The 15,855-nt window shown below is 42.4% G+C and overlaps 2 protein-coding genes across 3 annotated transcripts; both read left to right on the top strand.

Moving 5' to 3' along the window:
* Window positions 1-947: 947 nt before the first annotated feature.
* Window positions 948-9,803, top strand: trim16 (tripartite motif containing 16; the record flags this gene model as incomplete). Its single annotated transcript, XM_080834656.1, has 6 exons — window positions 948-1,676; window positions 4,070-4,165; window positions 7,242-7,475; window positions 8,213-8,384; window positions 8,868-8,963; window positions 9,190-9,803. 6 exons carry the CDS (start codon window positions 948-950, stop codon window positions 9,801-9,803), a joined length of 1,941 nt encoding a protein of 646 aa, XP_080690782.1.
* Window positions 9,804-11,057: 1,254 nt separating this feature from the next.
* Window positions 11,058-14,760, top strand: tvp23b (trans-golgi network vesicle protein 23 homolog B). 2 transcript variants are annotated; one of them, XM_080834665.1, is made up of 7 exons: window positions 11,058-11,080; window positions 12,040-12,110; window positions 12,499-12,643; window positions 13,242-13,331; window positions 13,541-13,663; window positions 13,998-14,126; window positions 14,281-14,760. In XM_080834665.1, the coding sequence occupies exons 1-7, from the start codon at window positions 11,069-11,071 to the stop codon at window positions 14,305-14,307; spliced, it is 597 nt and encodes a 198-aa protein (XP_080690791.1). In that variant the 5' UTR covers window positions 11,058-11,068; the 3' UTR covers window positions 14,308-14,760. The 2 variants fall into 2 exon arrangements, with proteins under 2 accessions (XP_080690791.1, XP_080690790.1); XM_080834664.1 differs by having other exon boundaries at window positions 13,526-13,663.
* The last annotated feature ends 1,095 nt before the right edge of the window (window positions 14,761-15,855 follow it).

Below are 15,855 nucleotides of genomic sequence, written 5' to 3'. Positions count from 1 at the left end.
ATCGGAATACATTTTTAAAGTAATCCTCCAACACTGTAGACCATATTAACACGCCTCAGCATTGCAATGTTATTTCTAGCCAGATGGTGGCAGCAATGAATAAGTTTCTGTAAACTTCAAACTAGGGCCTGTATCTGATTCTCCCTGAAGACAATGAAAGAAGGATCATGTTTGTTTTGGCCTCGTTTCTGAGCTCTAGAATAAGAGTAAGAATGCAGTGAATGCGTGAAACCTCCATTTTCTGGTCTGTCCACTGCGTTAAAACACATTGTCGGAGCATGTGGATTTGGGGTTTTGTTTTCTCGATGAGAGATCTCTGAATCAGGTAGGAAAACAAATACCATTCCAAAGCTGCTGTTGGTTTCTTCTCACTGCAACACGGTGAAAGTGCATATCAGAAATGTATGTGGCTGTTTTATCTGCATCATGTGATATTTGCACTCTACCTTGAACTTGCTGTCAAACAATACAACACAAACACATCACATGTTAGAGTCAACAAAACCCACCCCTTCCAGACGCCACAAACAAACGGCTAAAGCACTCAGTTTGCACAAGCTTTTCACTGTAAAACACAACTCAGACCCGTCCCCTAGACATCACATATGAGGAAACAAGGAGTGGGAGGCAAAGCTACACCTCATTGCCTTTGATTTGAAACATTCCTCCTAAAACCCTCAGCTGGCTCCTCCTGTCCACCGCTCCTCTCTATAGGAGTGACACAAGGAAGGGTGTGCTCTTCTCCCAGTGGGTGGGGCATCCACACACTGAAACTATGCCGAGTTCACAGCAGTGGTTTCAGTCTCTTCCTGTCTCCTCTCCTCTTTTTAAACCACAGGTTGAGAGCCTGCAGAGTATACTTGAGTTTGTGTCTGGCTGGAGGAAGGAACGCGAGAGAAGGGGAGGAAAGCAGTTTAGGAGAGAGAGAGAGAGGGAAAGATTGAGCCATGGCAGACACGCAGCTGACCTCAGATCAGACGGAATGTATTCTTTGTTCGGGTACTCAGAAGGCAGACAATGGGAAGGACTGTCCCCAGTGCAGCACGAAGAGCAGCAGCGGTGCTGGGAAAGCCAGTCCAGCCCCTGAGGGGAAGCCCCAGGTGAACGGCCAGCCAGGTAAAGAGAACGGTTCCAAAACTGAAAAAAAATTGGAGGATAAGGAAACTCCAGATCTGAATAAGAAAGCTTCAGAGGCTAAAACTGCCACAGACGAGACTAAGATCCAGAAGGACCTGAAGGAGTCGGAGGACCCCCAGAAGCCACAAGAGGACTCAGGTGGGGAGACGGAGGCACCCGCCTCAGAGGAGGCGGAAAAGGAGGTAAAAGAGAATGGTGTAGCAGCAGAGGAGGTGAAAGAGGAGGAGGTTCTGGGTCCAGACGACGTGGTGTGCGACTCCTGCATCGAGAACCCACGTCGTGCCTCCAGGTCGTGCCTCACCTGCCTGGTGTCGTACTGCGAGGCCCACCTGAGGCCCCACCTGGAGAACCCCAAGTTTCAGAACCACCGGCTGGTGGACCCACTGCAGGACATCGAACGGCGCACGTGCGAGAACCACAAGTGGCCACTGGATCTGTATTGCTGCGCCGACTCCTGTTGCGTCTGTCAGGACTGCGTCAGCGAGGAGCACCGTGGCCACAACACCGTGCCCATCGAGGAGGCGCGCAGGAAAATAGAGGTGAGGACCTCACTCAAACACCCACTCATATACACACTCACTGGCACAGTCACATATAAACACACACACTTACCCACACAAGTAAAAATGCAGACACCCAGACAACCAAAGCTGCACTCTGTGCTTGGGAGTCTTGTCTGCTGTCTACACATCCCTTCAGATGTATGCTTTTTCTGTCACACATCGACCCTATAATTGTAATTCGTAGAAACACACAATTCTATTTTTCAACTCACACGTTGATTTAAGTCTGTTTTGGCACTATCTACCCCTGGCTTAGCAGTTACGGAAAGACTGCAGAAAAGCACACACTGATATGGAAGGCTAAGATTATGGCAGCTTGGTACAGCCAATGCGTGATATTGAATGTGCTGTGAAGGTGAAAAGGCTGGGCAGCTGCTTAAAGAAAATTGGAAGGGATTTCCCACAGTCAATCAGATCAAAGGAAAACAGATAAAAATAGTCAAGGCAGACAGATGGACTGCCAGGTCAGATATTGACAAGCTTGTGGTGTGTTTGCGCTGTGCGAGAGGAATACATTGCACAGGATAAAGTGCTTTGAGGGGCCCCCAACTTAATCAGTGAGTGGTAAGCAAATATGGGTGTCAATGTGTGATGATTGTACTATAATTTAATCAAGGGTAATCAAGATATCATATCAGAAATGTTTTCACATCACCCATCAAATTAAACCTTGGTACTTCATCACACGAGCACTCAGCTTAGACATGCCAGATCTCAAACATACTGGAACCAAGTGTCAGCCACTAACTGCCATTTGACTTCAGCACAGAAACTGAAAGAGTACCTCATTTGTGTAGCCACATCCTCATTTCCATACGGAACCTGTAAGTGTTGTACATTGGCACCATTTTTCAGAGTGTACCACGTGACCATAACTTTGGAGTCATGTGACCAAAGAGGTCATAACCTCTCTGGCTAGGACACGTCTCCCAGTCAGGCCTGCCTCATCTCCTCTGTCCTGAGGTATGCCTAGCTATTGTCATTTCACTACTGGGTAGATCACAGAGTGACATGCTTGTAATACTCAGGAAACAGGCCACTCGTGCCACATTGCACTGTCATCATAGATAGTAGGGATTGGCTTCCTGCTCGGCTGGAGTCACAACATGAGCAAACAGGAGCATTGTTTCATGCATGTACTGCAAGTTCTTTGAAAAGGGCCTCTTGCCATGTTGTTGCGTAACACCATGGGCTAGTCCTGTTTGATCAGAACTTGAAAGTTAAAAGTGCTTATTCATTCTCCTCACTGTTTCTGTAGGGTTCTACTACACAGCACTTACTGTACTGTCCTAGTCGCAAAGTTATACCGAAAATGGAATGAATCCTTAATTAATCATGTAAATACAGTCCTTAAAAAAAAGGGAAAGTAATGAAGGAAGTGTCTAACTCAGCTAACATTTAACACAGACACTTCATGCAACCAAATCATCCACTTGTCAGGCAAATTATTTTTCAGTTATCTTCTGTCAGCAGACTAAACTGCTCTTCACCATCCCTATACATTCATTCCCCTTAGTCTCAAACTGATGTGTTGAGTCCACTGGAATTGCTTTTCAGAGTATTCCAACTTTGAGCATGTTCAAACTGGAACTCGATTTATACTTTTGGGGAGGAAATAGCTGAACAAGAAAAGAAAGGTAACTAAAGGAATGGCATGTGTTAAGAAGAAAATGCAAAAAACCTTTTATAACTACTTCAAAGCACGACAACTCAATCTCATCCACCAGGAAGAACCAGTTCTTCGTTAACTGCACGACGAATTTCCCCTTTTAACTGAAAGAGTGGCATTCATAAAAAAGAAATCTGAGGTCTTTCTGATGCTGATGCTATAAATATAAATCTCAGGTACTTTATGTTCCCCACCATTAAGTTTTTGCTCAGGTCTAACCTGTAGAGAAACAATGGGAATGGGGGAGATCACCTTCAGGCACAGAATCTTCTGTGGAATTACTGTTGTGAGGTATGCCCTGACCTGCCCAAGGAATGTAGCCTGTAGTTCATGCTAAGTGAAGTGCAAGGACTAGTTCAGACTCCTATTAAGGAAAGTAAATGTCAAGATGATTACGAGAGATCTGGATTTGACTAAAAAAAGAAAAGACATGGCTCATCAAATAGACTGAGCTGTAGAAATGATTTAGCCAAAGCATCGTCTGTGTACAGATGGTGTCCTGTGCTTATGTTTTGCAGAGTTACATGTTGGATGCAATGATAACATAAAATTGAAAAACGTTAGACAACCATCAATGTTGAGGGGATCAGTCTAATTTTCTTCAGACATCAATGGCTTTGTGTGTGGGTGTGTGTGTTTCTTTTTTTACTAAAGTTTGTTAGTAAAGTAACAAAACTTCTCTCTTCTCCTCCACTGACAGAAAGAGCTGCACGATAAGCAAGCTGAGATGGTGAAGACGGTGGGTGCAGCAGAGAATGCCATCAGCAAGCTTCAGGTCAACACCGTCTCCATCGAGGTACGCCATTACATCTTTCAAAACAGCTTATCCCACAGTGTCTGTGCTCGGTTCACTGCTTCTCTGCTTACATAACACACTGTATGATAAGAGACATGTGCAACACTACGCTGCATTTCCCGAAACCACTGCTGTGCCAAAATGGTGATAGCACAAAGTTGAGCCTTGTACAACAACAAAAGGCTCAAGGAAACACCTCACATTTAAGGAACGAATGTAGAGTCAGAGACGTCTTCCGAGCATTTGTAGTTATTTCATTTACGCACACTTTACAGAGAGGTCTGGTCTTGTTTGTACCTTTCGTCTCATTTCCATGGGGTATAGGGAGTGTTTGTCAGTCGACCAAACAATTTGTTATGCTACAGCTGTTTGGGAATTCCACATCGGTGACTTCCTTTGACAGCCCACGCAGTTGTACCCTGATGACACATAGTAATGTGGGTTAACCTTACAGTATGTCACTGGCAGGTGCTGATTTGAAGCTTAGATTTGGCTGACTTAATCCCTGGTTGTCTGAGTTTCGGCCCGCCTCCTGGCCTCACAAGCTCATGCTTAGGAACAGCTCTCTGTGTCAGGGAGGGGCAAGTCTTTTGGTGCCAGACTTGATCTCTGCATTAAAGCAAATAGCTGAAATGTGCATGGAAAATGCCTCCGCCTATAAGCTTTTTCTCTTAAACCCACCTCTAATGTCCCTGTAGTTTCAATGGACTTTCAGGCCTTCAGGAAGGCCATTAATTTGGTTCAGCTGTAATCTGTTATCGTTAACACCCACAGTTCACTGTGGTATGAGAATGCACATCTGGCTATGCGAGATCAGGGAGAGCTGGTTACACATTTCTACCTCAGGCGAAAAAGGAATCAGTACAAATATTTTGCATTCAACCCTGAGTTACATCACAGACTGTGTTCCAGAAATTGCGAGGCTGGGAGTCCAGGAAGAAGACAATCTGCTCTTTCTGTTCATCTTGATTTTACTCGTGTTTACGGAATGACCAGCCTGAATGACTTCTATTGTTATTATTGGGCCCACAATTCTGAGATCCTGTTTTTTCCTGGGCAGTCTTGAGCTTCTGTTATGTAACTGAATTACTTAGAGTAGGAACTGAATAAGATAATGAATTATAAGAATTAAAAAACATGTTTTATTTAAACATGATGAATTTAATTGTTTACAGGTTAGATGAGCAGAGTCAATGTATCAATGTTCCCAAAATGAAAATGTGGTTTTCATTTCAGTCATGTACAAACCCGATTCCAAAAAAGTTGGGAAAAAGTTAGTACAAATTGTGAATAAAAACAGAATGCAATGATGTGGCAGTTTCAAATTTCAGTATTTTATTCAGAATACAACATAGATGACATATCAAATGTTTGAACTAAGAAAATTTATCATTTTAAGGGAAAAATAAGTTGATTTCAAATTTCATGGCATCAACACATCTCAAAAAAGTTGGGACAAGGCCATGTTTACCACTGTGTGGCATCCCCTCTTCTTTTTATAACTGTCTGCAGACGTCTGGGAACTGAGGAGACAAGTTGCTCAAGTTTAGGAATAGGAATGTTGTCCCATTCTTGTCTAATACAGGCTTCTAGTTGCTCAACTGTCTTAGGTCTTCTTTGTCGCATCTTCCTCTTTATGATGCGCCAAATGTTTTCTATGGGTGAAAGATCTGGACTGCAGGCTGGCCATTTCAGTACCCGGATCCTTCTTCTACGCAGCCATGATGTTGTAATTGATGCAGTATGTGGTCTGGCATTGTCTTGTTGGAAAATGCAAGGTCTTCCCTGAAAGAGACAACGTCTGGATGGGAGCATGTGTTGTTCTAGAACTTGGACATACCTTTCAGCATTGATGGTGCCTTTCCAGATGTGTAAGCTGCCCATGCCACACGCACTCATGGAACCCCATACCATCAGAGATGCAGGCTTCTGAACTGAGCGCTGATAACAACTTGGGTTGTCCTTGTCCTCTTTAGTCCGGATGACATGGCGTCCCAGTTTTCCAAAAATAACTTCAAATTTGGATTCGTCTGACCACAGAACAGTTTTCCACTTTGCCACAGTCCATTTTAAATGAGCCTTGGCCCAGAGAACACGCCTGCGCTTCTGGATCATGTTTAGATATGGCTTCTTTTTTGATCTATAGAGTTTCAGCCGGCAACGGCGAATGGCACGGTGGATTGTGTTCACTGACAATGTTTTCTGGAAGTATTCCTGAGCCCATTTCGTGATTTCCATTACAGTAGCATTCCTGTTTGTGATGCAGTGGCGTCTAAGGGCCCGAAGATCACGGGCATCCAGTATGGTTTTCCGGCCTTGACCCTTACGCACAGAGATTGTTCCAGATTCTCTGAATCTTTGGATGATATTATGCACTGTAGATGATGGTAACTTCAAACTCTTTGCTATTTTTCTCTGAGAAACTCCTTTCTGATATTGATCCACTATTTTTTGCCGCAGCATTGGGGGAATTGGTGATCCTCTGCCCATCTTGACTTCTGAGAGACATTGACACTCTGAGAGGCTCTTTTTATACCCAATTATGTTGCCAATTGACCTAACAAGTTGCAAATTGGTCCCCCAGCTGTTCCTTATATGTGCATTTAACTTTTCCAGCCTCTTATCTTTACCTGTCCCAACTTTTTTGGAATATGTAGCTCTCATGAAATCCCAAATGAGCCAATAATTGGCATGACATTTCAAAATGTCTCACTTTCAACAATTGCTATGTTATCTATATTCTATTGTGAATACAATATAAGTTTATGAGATTTGTAAATTATTGCATTCCTTTTTTATTCACAATCTGTACAGTGTCCCAACTTTTTTGGAATCGGGTTTTGAACAATGTACAGTCCATTACCTTGAATTTACAAAGAAACACTGGCAAACAGTTTTTAACTTAAATGTTCTCTCCTAAAAAAAATGAAAATGCAACATTATTCTCATTTCTTTCCCTAAAATAACATAATAATCAGTTATCACAATAATGTCATTTTGTCTGTGGCAGTAATGACCTCCGTAAGAGACAGTGCTTTAAATCAAACATTGTGTGGTTCTCCCCCAACAACCACAGACGTCAGTGAAGGATGTTTGTGGCGTGATCGAGCAGCAGTTCTCAGCGCTGCAGGCTGCGGTGGAGCGAGCGCAGCGCGAGGTGACGGAGATGCTGGAGGGCGAGGAACGGCAGGCTCTGCGCCAGGTGGAGGGGATCCGCGTGCACCTGGAGCAGCGCTGCACCGAGCTCAAGCGCACCCAGACGCAGGTGGAGAAGATCTCCCGCAACAAGAACGACGTGGACTTCCTACAGGTAAGGCATGACCCCTCCACCGCATGTCCATGGTAGACCACCAGATGCAAACTAAAACCTCTAGATGCAGCTCTCGATTGGTTGACTTACTGACATGACAGTCACCATTTAGTGTTAGGATTTGACTTCTGAACCAATTGCCAAGGGAGAAGGTATACATGTCATTAGCACATCTGCTTTGTGAGGCGTTGTTCTTGGCATTGTTCAAGCCATGCTTTACCACAAGAGCTAGATGAGCTGCAGGAGCTTGTCTTGATTCCCTCTGGGCAGCATCACTTTAATATCTTTTGACGTTTTTAATCAAATAGAATTCTTCAAAATTGTTCAAACTTGGCAATGTAAGGTGTCATAATCAAGGGATAATATTAACCTTTGTTCATAATGATTGTACATTATAAAACAATTGGTTTCTAGCGCGTAATTTAGCTGTTTCTGATTGGACGAGAGACGTTCCATGCTATAGGTTATTCTTCAACATACCTACAGTTACGGGACTTTTCACAGCTAAAAATAAATCACTCCGCGATGAAACATTCGCATTGATGGATGGCGGCCTCGGTGGCTACGGCCGAACACCACCCGTGGGATTATCCCTTACCTACCCCACTCCCACTCTTGCTATATTGCTTAAGTATATGATGAATGAACAGCTATGCATTTAGAGGGGCTGGTTTAACTGAGGATTTTCACCAGGTTGTGGACCAGATTGAAACAGCAGGTTGTCATTTGACTTGCAGGAATACTCAGAATGGAAGAAAGACGCTCCAGATGTCTCACTTCCTGGGGTATCCATCGGCCTGATGGATCGCCTCACCGCCTTCAGCCGTGTGATTGTGAGCTCAACCCAGGAACTGTGCGATAAGCTGCTCTCAACCTACATTGACACGCTCAAGGAAACCTGCAAGAATGGTACGTCGTGGATTCCACACAGTCCAATCTCTCTTCTCATGCTTCTCTCTATGACGTCTGCCACCTGTGTGTGTTAGACATGCACACAGACTGAGTCTCATCTACTCCCACTCTTTCAGAGAAACACTCTGAAACATAGTCATAGACTTACATAGTGCCACAAACAAACAAACTTGCCAGCCAGTGAGTAATGAGAGGCGCTGAGACGTCAGAGAGCCGGAGTTAAAAGGAGTGTTGAGAATGCGGTGTGAGTCTGAGGGGGCGTGTTCGGACACGTCCAGGGACCTGGTTATTTGGTGTGTCACAGGTACACCTGGATTTAGCAGAAAGCTGAGCCAGTGATTTACGGGAAATTTTGTTTACTGATTACTATAGCCAATGACTTGATCCTTATGATTTATGCACCGTAATGATTGAGTTGCTTTATGTTTTCATTGAGAGATATCCACATTCAAGTGATTCTGTAATTCTTTTCTCCCCCAGATAAACTCAGCATTAAGACCACAGTACAAGCCATTGTTGCAGCTAAACAAAATGTTGCCATTCCTAACCCAAAGACAAGAGAAGACTTCCTTAAGTGTAAGTGTTCGCATCATCTTATGCTCATCCACATACAAACACTGAATAAATACAGACACTCATGTGTAAGATGCTTTAACAAGACTGAAATTCTGCAAATAATGTCACTTATTTTGACTTAGTTGTGGACGTTATACGTATACATTCTTTTGTCGCTTTTTGAGAAGGGGCGATTCAAATTACAAAATATCCTTAAATGTAACCTCAGCATGTAATGCTCTTGCAGACTCCACTCCCCTGACCTTCGATGGCAACACCGTGCACAAGTTCCTCCGGCTGACGGAGGAGAACCGCAAGGTCACCAACACCACACCCTGGCAGCACAGCTACCCAGACGTCCCGGAGCGGTTCGAGCACTGGCGGCAGGTCCTCACCACCGAGAGCTTCTACATGGGCCGCCACTACTTCGAGGTGGACGTGAGCGGTGAGGGGACTCACGTGGGGCTGACCTACAAGAGCATCGAGCGAAAAGGCGAGGAGAGCAACTGCTGTATCACAGGCAACAACTTCTCCTGGAGCCTGCAGTGGGACGGACGCAGCTTCTCCGCCTGGCACAGCGATGTGGAGACACCGCTGAGTGCCCCAAAGGTGACGAGGATCGGCGTGTACGTGGACTACCACCGTGGGCTCCTGGCGTTCTACGGCGCGGAGGATGGGATGTCCCTGATCCACGAGTACCAGGCCGAGTTCCTTGAGCCGCTGTACCCGGCCTTCTGGCTATCCAAGAAGGAGAATGTGGTGCTCCTGGTTCCCCCGGGGGACACCCGGCCAGTCAAGAGCCCTTCCCCGCCCTCGACTCCACCAACCTTTCCTGGATTGCCACCCTCACTGTCACAGTAGGGCTTAGTCAGGACCTCTTGGCCTGGTCTACTTATTCAGGACTGGTGTTAAGACCATTTCAGAACTGTAGCCATGTTTCATGGTAATGTATACTCAGTCAAACTGTCATTTCTGGAACATGATTCCTTGGCCCATGAGCTGACATTTTCTGACACTCAAGAGCCCCTCCCCGATTTCATCTCAACCAACTCTCCCTGTGTCTCAGCCCTTCTTGCCACAGTAGAGCTCAGATGGATACTTCAAAGCTGCACTATTGGTTTAGCGTGTTAAGACTAGTTCTGAACAAAGTAGTGGCTCACTTAAACACTCAGGGGTGAAATTGTACCCATTTTTCATGTTTAAGCACACCTAGACAAACTGGACCACCTCAATGACACTGAGATGACAACATTTAGTTCAGAGGAGGCTGACGGACAGGATAAAATTATATTGTTCTTCCTCAGAATAACATCCATTAAAAAAATGCAGTGCATATTAAAGAGAAATGTTTTTCTGGTAAAACAGTCTTATTCTTATAGGCATTATAGCCTAGCAGAAAAAGTATATTTTGTATGTTTTCAGGTGTGTATATAATGGTTTAGGTGTTCATCTGGTGTTATTAAAGTTTACCGTTCTCTTCATACATGTTATGACCTATTTTCTGAGCTGTGGATGTTTTTTCCCCAGCTGTGTGCAATGTCTAAACCACTGTGACTTGTTGGTGATATTTATTTGTAAGCTGATGGGAAAATTGTTACTGTTTTGTTTACTATGATGGGAAACGTACAATGAGTGTGCCTATTTTTTTGTCTTTTTACAACTATAAAAAAATTAATAGATCAGAGCTCAAACAGAACAGATTCTAGGATTCTATATTGTCGATGCTATGATCCAGTTTTCACTAAGCTGTTGACAAACTGGTTTGCTAAAGGTTGCGCAAATTATTTCAAAGCGTTTAAATGCCATTTTAGCAATCAGGAGGATTGAACACGCACAGTTAGGCTGGTTGCTTTAACGGTTTGGTTAACGTGTGAACTGTGAAAGATCATTAAAATTTGCCTTGCTTTGAACGGATTCATTTAATGTGTTGACGATTCATATTTTGTATCAATTAAAGATCAGTGAATGGTGTTTTGTGACATTACAACCCCGAGCAAGTGAAGGCTCATTCAATGTGTAAAGACAGCTCCCTCCAGTGGAGGAAGAAAACACTTTCAGAAGACACGTCACCATTTTCACGTCATTCCCCCAAATCCGGAAGTGGTATCGAAAACAGGTTTTTTAAGATGAGGCGACTGGTAAGTAAACGGTGCTACTTTATTTGATTTTTTTATCGCTGCTTAGCGTATGTTTTCTAAAAAAATGTTTTAGTATGGTGGTTACATTGCTATTGCTGAAAGAAGTAGCCTAAACGACAACTTACAACGCTAAACTAACGTCAACGTTATATCTTAACACATTACTGATAGCGGACATCAGTGATACCTGCTGGTTTCAAACAATAAGCCGTCACAGTGGTACAAACTCACAGATAGCTCGCAAACTAAGTAATGTTGGTTCGCTTACAGTTGGTAGTCAGTTGAATAATCGAGAAGTGTATCCCACAGTTAAGTTTATATTTTGCACTAGACTTATAACTAGTCGTTAGCATCCTCGATAAGGCGAGCTAGCGATCTGTAGTTAGCTTGGCGATGAATTCCCATTATAAAGTTTTCGCTGTTTCGACACCCTTCTGTTAATGTCCACATTATGTCAGTGTGACTATGCCTGTAAAGCTATGACAGTCGCAAAGCTAAGATGAAGGAATTTCATACGCCTTGTTGTTATTTCCCGACAGTTCAGATCAATCCGATGTTGCTAACACAGCGTATTTGGACAAATGTAAACTCGAAAAGCCTGCTGACAGTTATCTCGGGGGTACATTAACATTCTTTTAGAATCGGTTGATTTTGGCCTGGTGTGGTGTAAAATAGGATATCTGGTTAATGGGATCTTCTCCGAAGATCAGTCCTTAATGCATGGTTTTAAAACTAAAGAATGTCAAACATGCAGCTGGCAAATGCCAGTGAAATACTGCTGTCTATTAGAAGTGTACCATTCCCCTTTGTCATTGCCACTGCAGCCACCCAAGACTTATAAGGGTTGGGTTATGGATTGTTTCCCAAGAGCTGTCGGATATTGTATCTTGTCAGTGTTGAAATAGCTGTAGACACAATGTGATAGTATTATTGTGTTAATGCTCCTTTGTGTATTCCAGGATTCAAGTGATGATGTCTCCCTTTTTGATGCGGAGGAAGATACAGGACGGAAATCAAAGTCCAAAATTAAGTCAGTGACTGTGTTTCAGTTGTTTACTGTGTGTGTTGGGGGGGGGGGGGTTAATGGGTATCTACTATACCACCTACTTATTGCATTAAGGAATGGGGTTTGTTGTTCACTCCTCCTAGATAAAGTATAGAGTGGCATGGAAGTCATGACCTAGTAAGATTCTGTTTTTGACTGCAGCAATCCAGTTGGTATTTGTTTGCTCACTTGTTTAACTTATTGGTGATTTAATTCATTGCAATATATATTTTTACAATATTTTCTGGGTATACTCTAAACTTAAATATCCCTCAGGCATGCTCACTTGTTTAACTTATTGGTGATTTAATTCATTGCAATATATATTTTTACAATATTTTCTGGGTGTACTCTAAACTTAAATATCCCTCAGGCATCCGCTGGCGTCTTTCTTCCACCTGTTCTTCCGTGTGAGTGCCATCCTGGTGTACCTGGTCTGTGAGCTGCTCAGCAGCAGCTTTATCGCCCCCATGGTGGCCATCATCCTGCTGCTCTGCTGTGATTTCTGGACCGTCAAGGTGACGGTGACACAAACACACACATACATTTATCCTTTCTGCACTTTTTAAAGTTTTATTTTGGGTCTTTTCAGAATAGAATAGAAAGCTTTTATTGTCGTTGTATAGTTTTGCATACAACGGGATTTGGAGCACTGCTCTTGTGCGATGAAGGACAACATATAACACAAAAATACAAAACTTAAAACGTTTTTTGAGATGGCAGTACATTAAAGTGACTGAAGTATCAATATTGCACATTGAAATTTCACATTTTAGTGCATGACTGGCCTTTATGGAGGTGGGACAGTGTAGCGAGTCAAGAAATTAGTGGGGGAGAGTTTTGCACTAGGATCAGGAAATGACTGCGGGTATCTTCTCTGTAGGTACTTAGACCTGTACCTGGTCAGGGATGTTACCATTCCTCACTAGACACGGTTTCCTCTCAAACAGTTTAGGCTCTTACAGACTTGTTAATCCTGTAAACAATATGACTAATTTCAGTTACAAATAATTCCTAGTATTTTTAAATATAGGCTTTTGTTAAGATCAGTTTGATGTTTTCAGCCTTCTTCCATGCAGTGTGTGACACATACAACTATTTGATTTCATCCCTCAGAACATCACTGGTCGTCTGATGGTGGGACTGCGATGGTGGAATCAGGTGGATGATGATGGGAAAAGCCACTGGGTGTTTGAGTCCAGAAAGGTAGCCTATATTGTTGCTGTGTGTGACTGAGAATGTGAGCTAGAGAGAGAGAGAATGACACTCAAACAAAAATGCATGGCTTTCTGTACAGTGGTACACATATATTTTGCTTTTGTAAAATGAAAATATGACTAAAATGACATCAGTATGATTTTACTTTAATTTTTTGGCTCTGTGAATACTAACCCCACTAGTTTTCTTCCCACCAGGGCTCTGGGAAACAGGCCTCTGACTCTGAGTCTCGGATCTTCTGGCTTGGCCTGCTCATATGCCCCATCGTCTGGGTCATCTTTGCCTTCAGCTCCCTTGTCTCTTTCAAGATTAAATGGCTGGTAGGACTGTATTTATTGACATGTTTAAATTACTGATGTGAAGTATTATCACAGTGGCAAAGGGTAACTGATGCCACTCTAGAAAACTGTATATGCATATTCAAGATTGATTTAATACGCAATGAAATGATTCATTCAAAATTGATCTATTTTAATAAAATCAAGACAGAAGGCAGTGTTCTGTTAATCGTATTCTTCCAAGTCATCCCTTGTGAACCTGTGACACAATAAAAAGGATCTACTTAAATCCGTTATTCTGTGCTGCTTATCTGATGGACTCTTCAGTTTTGTGTGCATAACCTCACCAAGTCTGTGTTGTCATTCAAACGCCTAGGCTGTGGTCATCATGGGAGTGGTACTGCAGGGGGCCAACATGTACGGCTATGTTCGCTGTAAAGTGGGCACCAGGACCAACCTGAAGAACATGGCCACCAGTTACTTTGGGCGGCAGTTCCTGAAACAGGTGAGTGTTGATAAGTGCAGAGTTTGGCTCTATGAAGATGAGGAATGGGTAATGTCATGAAATAAGTTCTCCATATACAATCATGTTGTTAGGGTCAGTGATCAAGTCAGAAACATAAATGTGTTTATATTTGGGTGTCTTTCTTTTCATGCAGACGATGTCCAACCAGGAAGAATCCTAAAGAGGTTATGCCGTATGGAAGAATGTTTGCTTTACATTTTAAAGAGTGGAGTTTTTATGATTGTTTCCTCCAGAATTCACAATATTTAGAATCATTAACCTAAATAATTTTTTCTTTTGTTTTGTGTGGTCACCATGTTTGATGTGGGGTAATTTGACCTGCTCATTGTTGCATTTGACTGGGACCGATTAATATGCATGGTGAACAAAGCACCTCTGGTTACTGAATTTCATGGGGATCGTATACAGCGATTTCACCTGTCCAGGAGAGATCAAGGGAAATTTCTATATTTCCCTGCCCGCACATATTGTTTAGAGTTTGAGTTCCCAGTGGTTTTTTTCGTTTGATTTGTTAATTTTTGATGTTTTGCCTCTCACACACTAACATGTGTTTTGTACAGTAAAAAAACTACATTCTATCTTGTACAATGGTTTGGATGAATGATGGCAACGAGTGTATTTGTAAATATTTATTTATAAAACATCATGTAAAATACATTGTTGGGCTGATACAAATACAGCATTTCTGAAAAAAGTAACCTTGTCACACAATTATTTTCGAATGCAGTAAGAACATGTAAAGAAGAAGTTTTTCTAAACGCCATTTACTAAGTTCCAATCGATATGCACAAGTATACATACGTTTATTATCTCCCTCTGGAACAAAATACTGTTTTCTGATTGGCTAATGGGGTGTACATTAAGTTTGTATAACCAGACACCTTGGACGTAGTCCCAGTAGAAAAGTTAAATCGCCGTTCCATATCAATGCTCTTGAATGGTTATCATTGACAACCAACGTAACTTTTTTTTTTTTGACAGCTAGCGGATACATATCAATGCTCTTCAATGGTTACCATTGACCACCAATGTAATGTTTTTTTTTTTTTTTTTACAGCTAACAGGAGCACTAGGCTTCAAATCAATAATTCATCAGGTTATTATGCATATTAAGTTTCCTAAAGATAAAGGAAATTCTAAATAATAATAATAAAAACATTTTTGGATGTTGTAAACGGGAGATAAGCGGGATAACGGCCTTCGAGCTGTATAGTTCTACTAATGGACTTCGCGGAGCAACTCCCTGCGCGTCGTGGAGTTCTTTGCCCTGCATCGTCCATTATCTTTGTATCTCCCATTTACAACATCCAACATTTTTTTTATTATTTTTATTTAGAATTTCCTTTATCTTTAGGAAACTTAATATAAATAATAACCTGATGAATTCTTGATTTGAAGCCTAGTGCTCCCGTTAGAGAAAGTAGTGAGTTTTTTCACAAAAAAAAACGTTACGTTGGTTGTCAATGGTAACCATTCAAGAGCATTGATATGGAACAGCGATTTAACTTTTCTACTGGGACTACGTCCAAGGTGTTATACGAACTTAATGTACACCCCATTAGCCAATCAGAAAACAGTATTTCGTTCCAGAGGGAGATAATGCTAGCTAATAAACGTAGGTCTACATCTCAGTTCCTCTCCATATTAATTAAATTAACCAAAGGTAAAGTAATGTTATTTCTCTTCCACATCATGCAGAGGATGGAGC

This window comes from Sprattus sprattus, assembly GCF_963457725.1.
Source record: "Sprattus sprattus genome assembly, chromosome: 3".
Taxonomy (NCBI): Eukaryota; Metazoa; Chordata; class Actinopteri; order Clupeiformes; family Clupeidae; genus Sprattus; species Sprattus sprattus.
Note: the sequence above shows the minus strand (reverse complement) of the source record. Positions and strands in the feature narration are given on the sequence as shown.

Excerpts from the sequence above, each read along its gene's own strand:
- tvp23b (XM_080834664.1), top strand. Across the intron at positions 13,664-13,997 it reads CTTTCAAGATTAAATGGCTG|GCTGTGGTCATCATGGGAGT; the intron begins GTAGGACTGTAT and ends TCAAACGCCTAG. Across the intron at positions 14,127-14,280 it reads GGCGGCAGTTCCTGAAACAG|ACGATGTCCAACCAGGAAGA; the intron begins GTGAGTGTTGAT and ends CTTTTCATGCAG.